Consider the following 17,015-nt stretch of genomic DNA (forward strand, 5'->3'; position numbering starts at 1 on the left):
ACAAGGTTTCCACTAATGCGCTAGCAGCAGAGCTCATTTTTAACTGCAGCGCTTTTGCTAGCTTTGAAAACGTTTGGCACACTTAGCTTCCCATAAATTAGTTTTTCCAAATAAATTCTACTGCGCTAATGTTTGGCTGTTAACATCTATGTTGAAGTTTTGGTTACACACTAAGAAGTATTGTTCAAGTAGTTAGACATTCTTATTCATGCTCTTATTTTGAAGGGTTAAGACTGTTTACGTAGCAGTTCCATTTTCTTCTTCTCACTTCTTTTTTTGGTAACTTTGTTTCAACAAGAAACAAACACAATATTTTAGGGGCATTATAGAACATGTAAATTATGGGTTGTAGCCATATGGAATGGCAGATATAATTTGAATTCAAGTCAGCGCTCTAGCATTAGCTTCTGTTAAACACAGTGTTAGTGTAGTGCTGTAGCGCTAGCAGAGCTAATGCTTAGGATTAGGGCATAAGGCTAACAAAACTAACATTTCTTGTTATTTTTAGCATACAAAAGCCTAACCAGAAACATAATTCTGACATTACAAGGATTACAAGTTTGCATTTAGTCAATACAATAATTTAGCAGCAAAAAGAAGTTTTTGAATCGAGTACGTTGCTTATTTTGTTGATGGCTGTTTTTTTTTTTTTTTTTATTAATTACAGATCCTACAATTACTTTCTTTAAATTTTTTAATCGAGTTCCTCCCCTAAATCTTTTTCAGCTAAGAAGAGCCAGTCATCTGTTTGCTCACACACAGTTTGAGGAAATATGCTGAACTGCTATTTTCCTCAATGAGCTGCTGACTGTAGGTGAATCCACCAATCACAGTCCAGAGTCAGGCCACGTTCCCAGGAAGCGGACAGGTTGCTAAGGAAGATGACTGCAGCCTGCCTGCTTTCCTTACGCTGCGACGTGGAGTAGCATTAGTCACCAGCCCCATCAGACAGGTGGAGTCATTTTTGTGCTGCATCAGCAGATATTTCAAGGTGATATTAAATCATGTTTGACAGAAGTGAAGAAAATCTGCTGTGATTTGTTAGTTTCTTCTCATACGGAACCAATTTGTCTTGAGAAGTGCAGCGATGTGCCGGTCCTGCCCTCAGCGGTCCGTTGTCCTTTTCCACCACGGAGCAACGAGTTTCTAAAGCTTAAAACAATAAACCGGTCCATGATTCTACAGGTTAACGTGTTCTGGCAGATTAAACAAAGGTTTCAGGTGTCTGACTGGCAGCGTGTTTAAACTGAGATGCACAGAGGTGAGGCTTTTCATCTGGGGCTCCAGCAGTCACTCACTCAAATGAAAATAAAGTTTTTAAGCCAGGAAAGGTGAAAATGGACGTTCCCCCGGAAACGGCTCTAATTAAACCGGCTGCCATGTGCAGCGAGGAAATGTGCTGAGTGTTGATGAAGGAGGAATCTGGTGCAACTCCCAACCTTTCATCAGGTAGAGGTTGCAAAGTTTCCTGCTGCAGCAGTTCATCGTCAGGGCAACGCATGACAACGACTCGAGCGTTTGAAGTAGCATGCTCAGTTTCTCGCAACCCAAAAAAACTTGAATCCATCTGAGAGGGGAAGGAAGAGGTCAGTTCATGGAAAAGTCAGTGAAAGTCAGGACAGAGACGGAGAAACATCTCAGCCCGAGACTCTGATGGAGCGCATGCAGCTAAAATAATCAAGCATGATCCCATCAGTCAGTCAGAGCTGGCGAACTGTGAAGCATGAAACACAGCAAGCTGTTTCCCATGTGGAAATGTCACACCCAGCAAGCCAGGACTGAATTCATTCAATCTGCATTTGATTGGATTTCATAAAGTGACATTTTACTGTGGAAACATTGTTAGAGAGCTGGATGATGTTAGGAAACCATGTGATGTGATGATGCTGGCGAATGTTGCAGGATTAATGTAAATCTGCTCTGAGTCCAGAAACAATCTGCTCAAAAAATAACATTAAATTAAATTTCCACCGTTGAAAATGTTGCTCCTGGTAAATTGAAGTGGGTGATACAGACTTAAAATTTCATCATGATATTTTGTGTGATTTATGGTGATAATGATAAATATGATAAACTGATAATGTATTAAAATATTTACACAATTAATCGCTTTTTTTTAAGCACAAAAGTTCTTCAAACCTCTGAACTCAACTTCTACTTTCACCAAACGGAAACAAAACGACGTCAGATTGTAGCAGTTGGAGGATTTCCCTTTCGTCTTCATTGAAAGACTAGAAAAACAGTTCTCCTACTAGACTTATGCATTTGGTTTGGTGTTATTTACCCAGAATGACCTGCTCTGGTCTGCTTTGCTTTCATATGTATTGGAACTGAACCAGATTTTGCTTTTTTGATCCTCGATATCTGAAACTGAGTTACACCTGGTGAAACCCACAACTTTCAAGAAACTCACTAAATACGCCAACAGTCAAAGGTTTGGACACAACTTCTCACTTGATTCAGTGAGAAGCTGTGCCCAAACATTTAGCCCAAATCTGTAAAATACCCAAAATAAAACACTTTACTGAAGTATCTGCAGATGTGACTGAAGTATAGAGGTAATGGATGAGTAGGAACAGAAGCAAAAACCTCAAACTACAAAGACGAGCAATTCTGTGTGAAAATCTGCTGCTGAGTTTTTATGTCCTTCCAGGCTAAGAGTCTTTAAAAACGCTTGCTGAAGACTTTCCCATCATGTGGTGGATCTTTTTGTTGTTCTGCATCCTCACTTAAAAAAAGCCCATCACATCCTGGACCAGACTGGTTGTCTGGTTGTAAATAGGCTGCGGCGTCCCAGAGGGTGGCAGTCAGGCTGTTGAGCTTCGCACGCATTCTGCAAAGGACTGAAACCACACTGTGCGTTCCTAAGGCTCAGCACTATCAATTAGAGGCAGCCTGTGAGAAGATGTGCTTCCTCTGCTGCTGTGGTCGTAGTAAGAGGTGGGGAATGAGGAGACACACTGGGAGGAGCAGCTCCTCCAGCTGGCCCTTCTAAACCTCGGCTTTTAGTTTTCTCATATAAAAAGCAACCAGACCCTCCCAATTACCAATTTTCCTTTTTATTCCACTAAAAGCAAATCGTAATAATCCTGGAGAACGAAGTACCAAAGCAAGTCCTGCAGGAGGAAAATCTTAGTGTGTCAGAGTTAGAGGTCAGGCTGAGAAACCACAGGCCCTCCTGAGTTATAACACCACCTACAGAGCTGCATACCTGCTTTCATACGTGGAAACCGCCTGAACCGCAACTACAACTCAACATTTCATGTTTCCTCCAGGGAATTAACGGCACACAAATTATATAGTCCAAATGTCTGATTTTTAGAATGAATGCAGAATATCAGGATTTCTGACACAATCTGTCCTCCTGAAAAAGCATGTGGCAACAATGGAAAACAGTAATTCCCTTTGAACAGGAAGAAATCTCCAGCAGAACCAGAACCAAGCTCAGTGAGGGCGTCCGTCTGCCACAACTGACAGAGAAAACAGAGCACACACCAAAAATATCAAGCTGATATAGATATACATTTGTTTTATACCTTTGTATTAAAACTATTACATGGAATCCCATTGCTGCCATGAAAGACAAAATAAAACCAAAGTTGTAATTATGAGTTTTAGTCATAGTCATTAAAATAAAAGTCACAGTTACAAGTTTAAGTCATAATTTTGAATTTTAGTCATAATAATAAAAATAAGTCATAATTACAAAAGCAAGTAATAATGTTTATGTTTTAAAGTTTTCATAAAAATAAGTCAGAATTACTAGTTTTTAATTCATGATGATGAGCTTTAATGTCATTATTTTGAGTTTTCATTATAACTACAACAATGGTCAAAATTAAGAGTTTTAAAAAAGTTATTTTCAAACTACACATAAAACTGGTAATTATGGCTTTAAAACTGGTAATTATGACTTCCTGTTGGGCTTTAATTTGTTCCTTCATGGCAGGAATGGGCTTCCATAAAACAAAATCCTGAAACTGCTGCAGTTTCATTCAAAGTTGTCGCACTGTGAGCTCAAAACGAGAAAATATTCAATCATTTCTGCTGCAGTCATGGTTTCTACTTACTCCTGACTTTAGCGATGCACAAAGAAAGAGAAATAAATACAGTAAATAAACTTTTCCATCTGCTTTACTAACTGTAGGGTATGTGTTTCAACTGGTTCCAGATGTTCCCACTAATTAACCCGTGTCACCCAGAACCAGCGCCAGGCTGGCAGATCCCCGGCGCAGCAGCATCTGTGAGCTCATCATCTGTGAATCCTTTGTCCCACTAAACCAGAACCAGAACTCTGAGAACATGTGTTCTGGAGCACGTACGACTGGGTCAAGTTTACACGACCGGTTCTGACAGGTCCGGCACCCGGCGCTGCAGGTCTTCTGCGGAATGCCGAGGTGTCGCAATTTTGGTCCTAATAAACAACGAGGCAACACAACAAGAGATTAATTCTCCTCAATTTGGCGACAAATGGCCTCCCTCGCTGAGTCCAGGCAGAACAGAAGGACCACACAACCCCTTCTTCTTACAAAACACAAAGACGCTGCCTCTGAACGGGCCAGCTTGTGTCATAACCTTTTCAAATGAGCCAGCGCTCCTCGATAGGGAACAATGCCCCAGAGATGGAGAGGGGAGAAGGACGTTTCCGTCTCCAGGCTGAACTAAAGCGTCCCTGCTGGATCCGGGGGTCTGGCTTGGGGTTCTCTGCTTACACGTCGTGCTCCCTCTCATCAACAGCGCTGGTAATCCCATTAATATGAAGAGGGCCAAGAGCCTGAGAGTGGCCACTGCTTAAGAGCCATCAGCCGGCTTTAGCCCAGGAAATCCAAACCCTTGTCGGGACCCATTAACAACTTAGTCCAGCGCAGTCAAATCATTTCAAACCCGTGTCAGCGGCGAAACCCGAAGCCAGCTGTTGCTAATTGGTGGACCATTTCAAACATTGTTGCTCACACAACACAAATTTAATGCCATTTAGTCAGAGTCTTGGCTAATCCTCCATTGTTGCTGCAACGGTCCGATCCATCCGTCATTTTAAACTCGGTGTATTTCTTGGCAACTTTGTTGCTTTTCTCACATGACTGAACACCGTCCTGAAGCTCTGCCACAAATAACCAGCCGAGACGACGAACCTCTCACTTTAACAAGGCAAATTATTCCCATTTAAGGCAGTTACCTGCAGGTTCCTGACTGTCTGCAGCATGTGGTCAGGCTGTGTGCTGCCATGACCACATGATGTCTCAGGAAAGATAATCTGCTGGCTTTTAATTAACACAGAAAAGAAGGAAAATACGAGAGGACTGGAGGCGATCAGTAATGCGTCATTTTACCAGAGAGCGTCTAACCCAACATGCATGCCGCATATGGCCGGATTCTGGTCTCAATGCGGACCAATCAAGTGATTACAGAGCATCAGAACCTGATTAATGCAGCTTTAAGACAGATTACTCCAGCGTGGCCAGCAGGCCGCTCCAGGAACGCCGATCCTGGTGACTCCTACACTGAAGCATGTGGTACTACAAAGTGTATGACATAGAATCACAAAGGTCTGCTTGGACGCCATCTTTGGTTGGAAGTTATGGTTCAAGAACCAAGGATGCAACAGATTGGACTCAATTTAAAAATACTTTATTAATCCCAAAGGAAATTAAAAGTTGTTATAACTCAAAGCATCCAGATATCGTCAGAGTCACTGATTTTGGTGATGCTATGCAGGAAGGAATGAAGAAGCCACGACTCAAGACTCTCACTGTGTGTCAGTATAGTGACTATTACAACATCAGAAAGCCTGGTTCAAATGGCAGGATTTTAAAATTGTCTGCCGATTTTTAAAAGCTGAAAGACTCCACACACACCGGTAGAAAACCGAAGGTTTGCCTGAACAGTGTGGGCCGTGGAGCCACATGTCAGGAACAACACCAACCGATTTCACTCACCAATGTTCAGATGTTGGAGAGGAAATCTCACAAAACCTCGATACCAAACGTGAATTCAGAGTAAACAAACATGGCCGACTGGGAATAGCCATGGCGATAGCTTAAGGACGATGTTTAACAGAGAAAAACGATACCAAGACGCCTCCAACGTCCACCGGACTTCCTGTGCGTCACGGCAGCAGTTGTTTTTAGTTTCTGCCAACTTGCTTTCTGATTGGCTACCATCACATTCAACAGGTTCAACGAGCTCTGCTAATCCACCTCCTTTGCTTTTGCCGCTCCTCTTTAAATCCGCCTCGCCATACGGGGAAAATGTCAGAGAAATCCGAGTTATTCATAATCAGGATTGTTTGAACATCAAGTTGCCCTCAAGAAAAAACAGCTCAGATCATGATTCACTAGAAGGAATCTGATTTCTGTCATTCCCTAGGAAAGCTGATCCTGTGTGATCAACTGGACTTCAGCAGTTCCTTCAGACCGCAGGAAGTCTAGACACCATCTGGCCCTGCAGCTTACTGGTTTCTGGGCCTGCAGCTTACTGGTTTCCAGCAGTGTGGAAGGACCTGGGTCTGTGTGAAACGAATTCAGGATTACGGTGGTTTAAGTGACAACAGTTTGGCTGCTAGTGATTATTAACAGGTGCTGCTGGTCAGGATACCTCTGGACAGAAATATCTTCAAAGGCTTTTTGAGATCAAATTTCCTCCTATTTGAACCTGAAAACCCACAGATTTATTCTTTAGATCTGTTTAATTAGTTAGTTGTAGATCAAAGGTCAATTTTTAAAGTTTTAAAGAACTTTAAAATCTAATCTAAAAGCTCATTACAAGCCAAACTCAGATCTGTACCTGGAGCTAATGCCTCTGTTTAACTTTTTGCATTTTTCTTGTAATGTTCAACATGTCTGCAACATAAAAATAGACTGAATTTATTGTGGATAAAATAGTGAGAGTATCAACTGGACATATTCTTTATATTTCTGTCTACCTCCACTGTGACCTGCTGCTCTGAGATTTTCCAAACCATTAATATCGATATCTGATAGCACAACAGCCGTCAGCTCAACCTTCTGCTTTACTTTTATTTGTTTCAACAAAGCTTTGCTGCTTTGTTTTCCCAATGAAATATAAAAATAAATCTTCCTATGGATTTCATGATAAATCTTTTTGTTTGGATTTAAAAGCTAAATATTCTAAAACTAATAGTTTTACTTCTACACTAGGAGAAAGGGCACTGAAAAAAATCCTTCAGCTGCTTCAGAGACTGAAAATCAAAGGGATCCGATTGAATGGCTGGTCTATGGTTCACCACACGACAGAGCAAACGGAGCAAACAGAGGCTGGGAAACGTCACAAACAACATTTATGTGTTTTTCTCTCTGAGACAAACAGAGAGAAAGACTGAAGTTTGTCTGGAATAATGTTCTTTGGACAGATGAGCCAAAAGCTGAGGTTTGCAGAGAGATGTTGACCTCATACCTAAAGCACAGAGGTGGAAGTGTCATGCTTTGGGGTTGATTTACTGGAGAAGGACCTAACCAGCTTAACATCGCAGAATCCACCATGAATTCTACCAAGTACCAGAGGATGTTTGCGTAAAGTGACCAAAGACTGGCAGAGGATTGGGAATAGGGCCTAGTCAAATCTCGGAACAAGAAACATCTCAAACATGCAAAATCTGTAGATCAGGAGAGGGACAAATCTTTCTGAGACCGATGCCAGAGACGGTGACGCTCCTCACTCCAGCTGATGGAGTCATTCATATTAAAAAGCCACAATATTTAATGGTTTGTCTTCATTTTTGATACCTGTGTGTCACATGGTTTTCAAAGAAATCAAATGGATATCAACTGTTAGCTCAGACTAGAGCAGCCTGTGGAGATGATTCATCAGTGAATGAAACAGACGCTTCCTGTGAAGTGGGAAGAATGAAACATTCCTGTAAAATGAACGTCTACATACTTTTTACAAGCACAGAAGTCAGCCAATAAAACACCAACACTAGTTTAATCCCTTTTGCACATTTTCCACATCTTCCCTCAACTACAGAAAAAGCAGCACAAAGGCCAACATGTCTAAAATCTGCTGCTGTCTGCAACTTCATTAGGAAACTTTAAGAGTTATTGAGACATTTTAAGGAGTTGGTCACTGGAAGAAGAAATCAGTTGTTTTCTATTAACATAAATCAATTTTGTGGGATTTTTCTGAGCAAATTAAGATTCTCACAAACATTAAAACTCCTAACAAGTGGTACTCTGTTAAGCAATGAACTTTTAAAATGTCTGATCTTAACATTTGTAGTGAAAATTATGCAAATTTTAATTAAGCTTCCAAGTTTTAACCTACCCTAAATAAAATGGTTTAGTGGACTTTGTCTCCTCCTCAGTGAGTTTGACCTGAAGGCAATGTGGGGAAAAAAAGAGAAGTATTGAAGTATTGAAGAACAAAAAATGACAGATGGATCGGATGTTTTGATTTTACTACTTAACTTCATAACTGTATTTTATAAATTGGAATCATTTCAGAACATTTACAAACTAGAACATGAGTGAATTGGAGTGACGCTCAAGAATGCTCCCCTCCTTTCTGAGCCGATCTGTTGCAGAACAGAATCCAACAAACTCATTTCTGTTCTGCCAAAGGATGTTACTCCGAGTGTGAGCTCAGAGGGAGAGGATGTTCACGCCATCCTCCCACCGCTGATTCATCACATCTGTAGGCGTCTTAAACGTGACCCGTTAAACGTGACCCTTGACCAGATCAGGATAGGTCTGTGGGTGATGCAAAACATGTTTACATTTTCTGCACAAAATCATTCTTACATAATGAGATTTTAGTTTGCTCAATTCTGCCTATTTTGAGCTCCTTTCAGAATGAGCTGTTTTAGGGCCTCTGTCACTTTAAATCCAAGTAAGCAGCAGTTGGCCACGCCCCGTAACTCGTTTACGCTCACATAGGAAAATGGCTGCAAACAGATGCACAATTATACAGCCGTACAGCTTTAAAAAGCATTAGTAGAGCCTCCTGCACAACCAACCAGAATGGAGCAAGTGGTTTGAAAGGTAGCAACTAAACATTTATCTTTTCCAGCAGCCATTGTACAGCACATGCAGATAAAACCAACTGAAAAAATGACCTGGAGCTCAGCTGGGGTTGCTAGGCGACAGGCAGTGCCTGCTGATTTGTGACTATACATTCTGGTTTTTGAAACGGCTCATTTTCCAGATACTAAAAAACATAAACTTATTGCCAAAAACTGAATGGGTGGGTTTTTTTAAGCACTTTGGTTGTTTTTAGAAGCGGTAGACCCAAATGGAAGTAAAAAAACAAATTAGCAAAATTTGAATTTGCATGTCACCTTTAATTTAAACCTGCAACAGAACTTAATTTTTCAACATGGGTGAAATATAAAGGTTTCTTATTGGGGGATTAAAAAATAACGTTTTTTATCCAAGAAGCCAAAATTGAGCTGAATGTTGTTCTAAGATTTATATCAGTGGAGAAAACATCCAATTAATAATTTGTGGGTTTTTTGATGCTGGTTGCATCCATGCTGATATAATTTATGCATGAGCCTCTTTCTCTCAGTGCTACCTTAACTCATTCTGTTATGGGCTGTCCGGGTCAGGGGAACATTGATGTCTCTATTCTGGCAAACATCACATTTTATGTTTGAATCCACTTCAAACGATCCCTTCACACTGGTGCCAGCCGGGCACATCTGGAAGCACTGGATGATGGGAGCTGGAGGCCCGAGGAGCTGAGGAGGCAGCGGAGCCACTGAATACGCCGAACCGTGCAGCCAGTCTCAGTCTGCAGCCTGGAGGGTAATTACAGGATCCAGACGCTGAAGTTTGACCAGAGATACTGAGGCTGCTGGGTTGCCGCCTTTGGCCTCTCAGCAAAGCAGCTCTAACCACCTTAACCTAGAGAACAAGCTGTGAGTCTGGTTCCACACCACCGCACAGAGACAGAGACACACTGATACCAGGCCAGCCGGGACAGTACAGTCCGTTCTTCATCTGAGATGGACAAGGTGAAACTAGAACTCTGTTTCTGCTGCCCTTCATCATCTGTCCTCTGTCTGTGAATTCAGAGGTTGGAGTAGTTTTGCTGTCATCTACAGTTTGACTCCTGGATATAAATCATCCGCTACGCCAGGAAAGCTGCGTCCTTCCTTTTGACCTGCAACCTTCACACATCCTCACCCAGCCAGGTCTTACGGTACCACAGCAGGACAGAGTAATGACGAGGATGCAGTCCGTCAAACATGTCGCCGTCCTGGCAGGAGGGCTAATCCATAAACCCCGTCTGTCTGAGTGGAGGTGAAACTAACAGAGCCTTGCAAAAATTATACACATTTTCTCACAAGACAAGAATAAGCCCACTTTATTCACACTTCAGGTAAGTGACCAACAGCGTATAATTGTGTGGAAAGAAAATGCTCATTTGAAACCAGGCTACATAAATTCTGACGTTAAGCATAGCTGTAATGAACAGAAAGAGACTGCTAACTAGCATGAACAACTCATCTCAGATATGGAGAGTCCTTCCCTCCCCGCTGAAGGTTTGGACTTGGACACGTTTCCAAGCTTCGTGTCGCATAACGGCAGATCCACCAGTGGATGGGAGTTTGCTACGTCAGATCTTATTCTGTCGCACTGAGTCTTTTTAGAAAAATCCAAGAACATCTCAAGCAGCGTAGAAAGTGAGGAAGTCATTTAAAATTTTACTGTTTCCATCAACTTTTTCATATGTGATGGTTGGAAAATGTTAGCTGCACAGTCCGTGAAGCACTAACCATAAACGTTAGTTCTGCTAATGCTAATGCTTTACCAACTCAGCAGGTTTTATTCCGGGATTGTCCAGATTTAGCTCCATCCATTTTCCCATAAACTCTGACCAGCATTACATTGTTGTGTGTAGGTCTGACGCATTAAATACTAAAAGAAAAAGTTTATTTTGAGCTTTGTTTTAGGAATATTACAAAACCTAAATCATTGTGTAACCTCAGCACCGCATAATGTTCTTTCCTCCGACTTTATCGGTGCTATCCACTGCTGTCAGACCTGCAGTGGACAGCAGCAGCAGAGATATGAACTAAATGACTCATTATTTCTATTTTCCAGAGCAGGTGTCAAAGCTGGGTTGCTGAGTGAGGAAGAGGAAGAGCATCCCCTGGGGCGATTTGGCACGGCAGCGCGGGTCACTCCTCCAGGAAGCCATTTTTCTGCGGAGAGCTGCTGGAACTGACTGCATGCTCACTAGGGCTGTTGTAAACGAATATTTTAGTAATCGAGTAATCTATCGATTATTCTTACGATTAATCGAGTAATCGGATAAAAAAAATTATAAAATGAAATATTGGTAAATCTGGCATAATACCGGTGTTACTATCAGATATCAATATCAGTCCAATTTTTCATATTTGAGCATCCCTAACAGTTGCTTTTTTGTAGTTTAGAAAACTAACCTGTAACAATAATAGCTCACTTTCTAAGTTAACCAGAAGAAAAGTTATAGAAAAATCTGAAATTATATTGAATTTAACAAAGAGGCAGGCTCACAAATATGCTTATAAAAAATGTCTACAATCCAGCTTTTAGTTTATGTATTCATCTTCAGTGAGTTTAATAGATTAGTTAAACTCACCTTGCCACCTAACCTGTCACGCTTTGGGTTTGAAAATACGGGAAATGCCGCCTGGAGTGGGAGGAGAGGGCGAATGAACGAACATGGGGTGGAGGGGAGGAAATAGACCAGCGGACTGACGAACCGTTAGACCGGGGGACGAACACGGGGGGAAGCAATACGGGATATTTACGACACCTTCACTGGTCACACTCAGAAACTCATCTACCAGCCATGTACGATGCGCTCCGCCACCCGTTTCTTCAGACCGGGATATGAAATGTATTGTGCGGTTCGTCGGTAAAGCTACATTTACACGGTAAGCATCAGCTACTCAGCCGCCCGCCCTGTTCAGGCTATCCGCTCACCTCAGCGCTCTTCCCGCCGTTCGCTTTCAACCAGCAGCCCCGGAGGAGAAATGCTGCCGTACTCCAGGCATTCCCCCAGTCATTTTAAGGATGCTTATTGGTTCCCCAAAAACGATAAAAAGTCGGGCATTATCATCAATCAATAAAATCCCCACGGGCCAATCTTGAAGATTGGACTTTATGCCGCTGAGACTTAGCTTTTGTCAACAACTCAGAGGCGGAAGTGAGAGCTCCGCGCAACGCAAATGAAGTCCCGGCCGGAACACGGTGCGCTAACTAATAAAACATAAATTAACGAAGCTTCGAGGCAGGTAAATTTTCCTCGAGGAATTTTAGTAATCGAGGTACTCGAATCATTCGAGGAATCGTTTCAGCCCTAATGCTCACAAAACTGTTTTGGTCGTTAAAATCTGACCTCCTGGTCGGCCCGGTCGCTAGTTAACTATACGATCCGATTAAAGTGAAACCACTGAACACACATTGGAGAGCAGCTTCATCTTGTTTCTGTGAGCCAATCAAACACCAGGAAAAGCCGAACATCATCAATCATCTCAGAGATCAATGTTACTCTGTGACAAAGCAGCCAGAATCATTTCCTGCTAAATTATCAACCAGATTCATTCAACTCTGCTTAGAGGCACAAAATGGAAAAACATCAGCAATGGATCTTCCTTCTCTCTGCATAAAACGTTACATTATCTATGACTGATGTCTTTGCCAGTAAATTATGGACACCTCTGGTCTGCATGCCTGCAGGGTGTTTGTGTAAGCTCATGGTTTGATTTATTGCCGTCATGCATTCGTCGTCTTCCAGCTTCTTCACCAGTCATGTGAGCTTTATCTCCACTCCGACATTAGCAAGTTAGATCAGTCTGTGCATCCCAGACTGTTTCCTCCCTAAATAAATATATAAATAAACGCGGCTGCACCCGGCCTCCCTCCCTCTCTGTCCCCCTCAGTGCAGCCCGTGGAGACATACGGCTGCTAATTGCAAGCCTGAACGCGTGGCGTTAAAAACGGATAAGGCTGGATGACAGATAGCCTGAGATGAAAAAATGATGTCAGCTGAGGCTGGCTAAGCACGCCGTCCGCACGCTTCATGAGGAACCTCCAATTACTCACACCATGGCGAATAAAATATGACTTTTTGATAGGATTTTCTCATAAAAACAAGAATATGGCTTTGTGAAATTATACAGCAGCTCCTGCCTCTTTTTACAGCTTTGTGGACATAGAAACAGAAACAGAGTGAGGACAGCCTGACGTCTGATAAACTTCACTGTTTCTACACCATTTAAAACCTACAAATATAACTTGATCTAAGAGCTTTTAATTCATAAAGACAAATAAAAATGTATAAATGTACTGCAAAGATTTATTGGATTATTTCTAGACCAGTGTCACTCTGCTGGTTCTGTTTTGTGACTTTTCTGGTTGAATTGTTGCTATTTGGAAAATCTTTCCCTCTGGTTTGGACGCTGTGCAACTGGAAGGATTTTAGCTCTTTTTTTGATGTAACCATGGCAACAATATATTGTTTTTACAACCGGGAAAAGCTGATTAGCATCTCAAAAACTCAAATACCTGACCTTTGACCCCCATCCCCAGAGGAGCTGAAGAGGACGCTTCATGGATGCAGAGCAGAGAGAGAAGGAGGGAGTATTAAAAAAACGTCTCAGAGATTTAAAGAGAAGCAGCAAAAGCAAAGGAGCTGGATTAGCAGAGTTTGTCGACGACACGGAAGACCCGCTACTCTGGAATATTCTCTCTGCTGTTCAGATTTTCTGCAGTCAGAGGCTTCTTCAGATTAGATGTGAGACTGACTGCTACTGGAGATCCTTCCTGCCTACAGCAGCAGCAGCAATGACTCTTGAAAGATACTTGTTGTTTCCCTTTGGCATAAATAAAATATTTTTGAATTTTAACATCATAATCTTATCTATGACAGGTATTTGCTATTTTTTTTAAAATTATAATTACAGTTAATTATGCTTGAATATGAGCAGCATTTTCATTGCAAAGGATTAGTTGGATGCTATAGGCAGAATGTTTCACTCTGTTTTCCAATATTAGAAGCAGAATGAACTTTTATTACCATTTTTACCCAAACCTGATCCAGATCTTAGCGGCTGAGATGCTAACGCTCAGAGAAAATCTGGGAATTATTGTCCCAATAAATACAATTTATTGTACAATTTGTACAAATTGTACAAATTCCCAATTTGTACAATTTGTAAAGCACATAACAGAGTGAAGCACCTGCTAACACTTGAAGTAGTTATCAGTAAAATGCTGTTTGTGCAGTAATGGAATATAATTAGTTTTACTGCTGGAAATGTTCCCAAACAGGTAAAATGATCTTTCATGTAAACGAAGGACAAATGTGTCAGCTTCCATTCATCCAGCTGACTGGCAGTGTGCAGCTAAAGACAGGAAGGGGACTGAATAAAAGTCCAGTGCCTGCACAGGTTTCTTTGGCATCTGCAAGTATTTCTGTTGTTTTAAAACCGTAACTTTAAAAAAATAAAAAATTAAACAACTTCATCCCAGAAACCAAACAATGACTGGTATAAAATGAAGTGAGTCAAAAAAATAAGAGAAAAAGGAAAGCAGCAGTCTGTCAGCCGTGGAAGTCTGGAACAGGAAGTGTTTTAATCCACAGCAGTCAGTGGAGTTGTAAAGGAAACAGTTAATTCACTGTTTGTTCCCTGAGATCAACATTAGATACACAACACAGCAGAAAACTGAGCCGAATCATTTAACAGCTTCTCTTTAAAAGATGAGGTGAAGACAGGAAGCTCATACGAAGAAAGGAAATGATTGTGACCTACATGAAGACATGGCTGGTGAATAAAGAGCCTGAGGCAGTGACAAGCATTCAGCCGTCAAATATCAAAAGGCCAGCTATGAGTAATGCATTACCCCGCGTGAGAGCCAGCCGGGCCCCGCGCACGTCCCGCCTGAGAGCCCGACAACGCTCCATATTTTTAATAATAATAATACAATATGCTACTCCCAGTTTCACATCTTAAAAGTCTGAAACTGAGGCCAGAGACACTTTCATTCAGCTGCACGACTCCAGCTTCTTCTGCGAGGCTAAAACACGATAAACTGAGACATCCAGGTCAAATTTCACTACACTGACGTTAAAACGATACATTCAGGACGGCAACTGATGACTGCTTCAGTAATCGATTATTCTGATGATTAATCATAATCGATTAATTACTCGTGAAAACTTCAATCATGATAAGAATTTTTATTTATTTTTATCTTGATAAATTTCAATTAATGTTAAAAAACAAAACTCATCTTATCAGAAACACTAGTTTTATTTTCTCTGCTGTTTGTTCCACAAGATCAATAAATAAAGGTCATGGTTAAATGTAGTTACTGTCTCAGTGATATAAATCACACTTTTTTAAGTAAGAAGCTCCAATTTCTAATGAGTCTCACTTCAACGGGAGTATTTCTATGATCGCTGTGTTGTGGTCACATCAATACAGATACCAAAAAAATGAACCAATAAATAGTTTTTCCACCACAATTTTTTATCTTTTTCATAATAGTACTACAAAATATCATAATAAAGCTTCAAGTCTAAATCGCCCACCGAGAAGTTGAGGATTAATCCAATTAATCGTTCAGTCCTGGATATATCGCTGCAAAAACTTCAATATCAGAAATATCCTGAAAATACTTTCAGGAAGTTCTCACTCTCGACTTCACTTAAGGATGTTTGCTTATTTACAACTTTCACGGTTAACCTTAAAGGAAAGTGGATCCACAGAGATCCACTGCAGATTTAAACTGTGGGATGAAATTAGAAGAGCCGAATCCACGCAGAAAACACGTGTGAGAAATCCGACAGAGATTTCCCGAACCATCACTCAGCAGCTGCTCAAACCCACATTCCTCTCCGATACCTGATGTTCGCCCTCTGCTGCTCGGATTCATGGAAAGGGTGAACAGAACCGAGCCAGAACCGAACCGGCGGCGCTGGACCCGCCGATTCGGAGTGCGCTTCATTCAGTGAGGGAAGTACCTGTCATCGTAGCAGAAATCGGCTCCCAGAGTGTTGACGTACAGGACCAGAGCCACGGCGCCGCACAGCAGTTCAGCGAACATCTCTGCTCCACGCAGACTTCAGGGAATCACATTAATAATAATTAGAATAAAAAATATAGAAAAAAATGGTAACAAAAAAGAAAAATGTGCAGAGCGAGTCGGATTGGGGGGGCTGCCGATCCGGTCACTGTTCAGTCCCCGTCTTTGTCAGGATGTCTCTCCGAAAATAAGTCCATTCTGTCCCCCCCACCCGAGCCCTTCATCCTCCATGAAGTGCATAAAGTGGATAATCCATAGGTGGCTTTCTGTCTAACCCATGGTGGGAGCTCTACACCCTGCTGGGAGTTGGGCAGAAAATAAAACAGCGTTCAGTGGATCTGTGACAACATGCTGCACGCCTCCCCGACACACACTCACACACACACACACATGCACACACACACTCACACACACACACACAGAGAGAGAGAGGAGGATCAGCGCTCTGATGCTCTGAGCAACGGCCGCCGCTGCTGGAGAAACGTCGTGATTTACACTGAGGTCAAACTGCTTGTCATAAAGTCGCTGCTTCCCTTTACACTTTCAAAATAAAGTAAAACTAACATGTAAAACAAGCAAACGACAATGGAGACGAAACAAACAGCCCAGTGGTGGCCAAGCTTTTTGTCACGTGGGCCAAAATCATCAAAAACAATTACGGCTGTTTTCACACCTGATAGTCAGATGGACTTGATTCATTGGGGACCAAAACTGCGTATAGGGGGCAGTAGAGAGTATGTTGTTGGGAAGGAAAAGATGAGTGGGAGAAACTACCGGTTGTTGTAGCTGCGGGTGATAGTTTTATGGAAGCCAGTCGTCCAGCACGCCGTACATGTTTCACCCTGCCAAAAGAGAATAACGTTCTTTAAAGCGTTCATCTCCCTCCTCTCTGCTTTTGCGCCGCCAGCGGAGCAGGACGGACGGACACGAGTTTACCAGCAAGCGAGCCGATCTACACACCAGCCTGTTCTGGAG

General features: G+C 41.9%; 1 protein-coding gene across 1 annotated transcript in view; it reads right to left on the reverse strand.

The window, feature by feature from the left end:
- tmtc2b (transmembrane O-mannosyltransferase targeting cadherins 2b) overlaps positions 1 to 16,625 on the reverse strand; it is a 93,475-nt gene extending 76,850 nt beyond the window's left edge. The window contains exon 1 of the mRNA XM_015000261.2: positions 15,979 to 16,625. Within this exon, the coding sequence (XP_014855747.2) occupies positions 15,979 to 16,061 (83 nt within the window). The 5' untranslated portion in view covers positions 16,062 to 16,625. The remainder of the gene's footprint in view (positions 1 to 15,978) is intronic.
- Positions 16,626 to 17,015: the final 390 nt, after the last annotated feature.

The sequence above is a fragment of the Poecilia mexicana genome, unplaced genomic scaffold (assembly GCF_051168715.1).
Source record: "Poecilia mexicana isolate PSO_F unplaced genomic scaffold, ASM5116871v1 scaffold_6, whole genome shotgun sequence".
Lineage (NCBI taxonomy): Eukaryota > Metazoa > Chordata > Actinopteri > Cyprinodontiformes > Poeciliidae > Poecilia > Poecilia mexicana.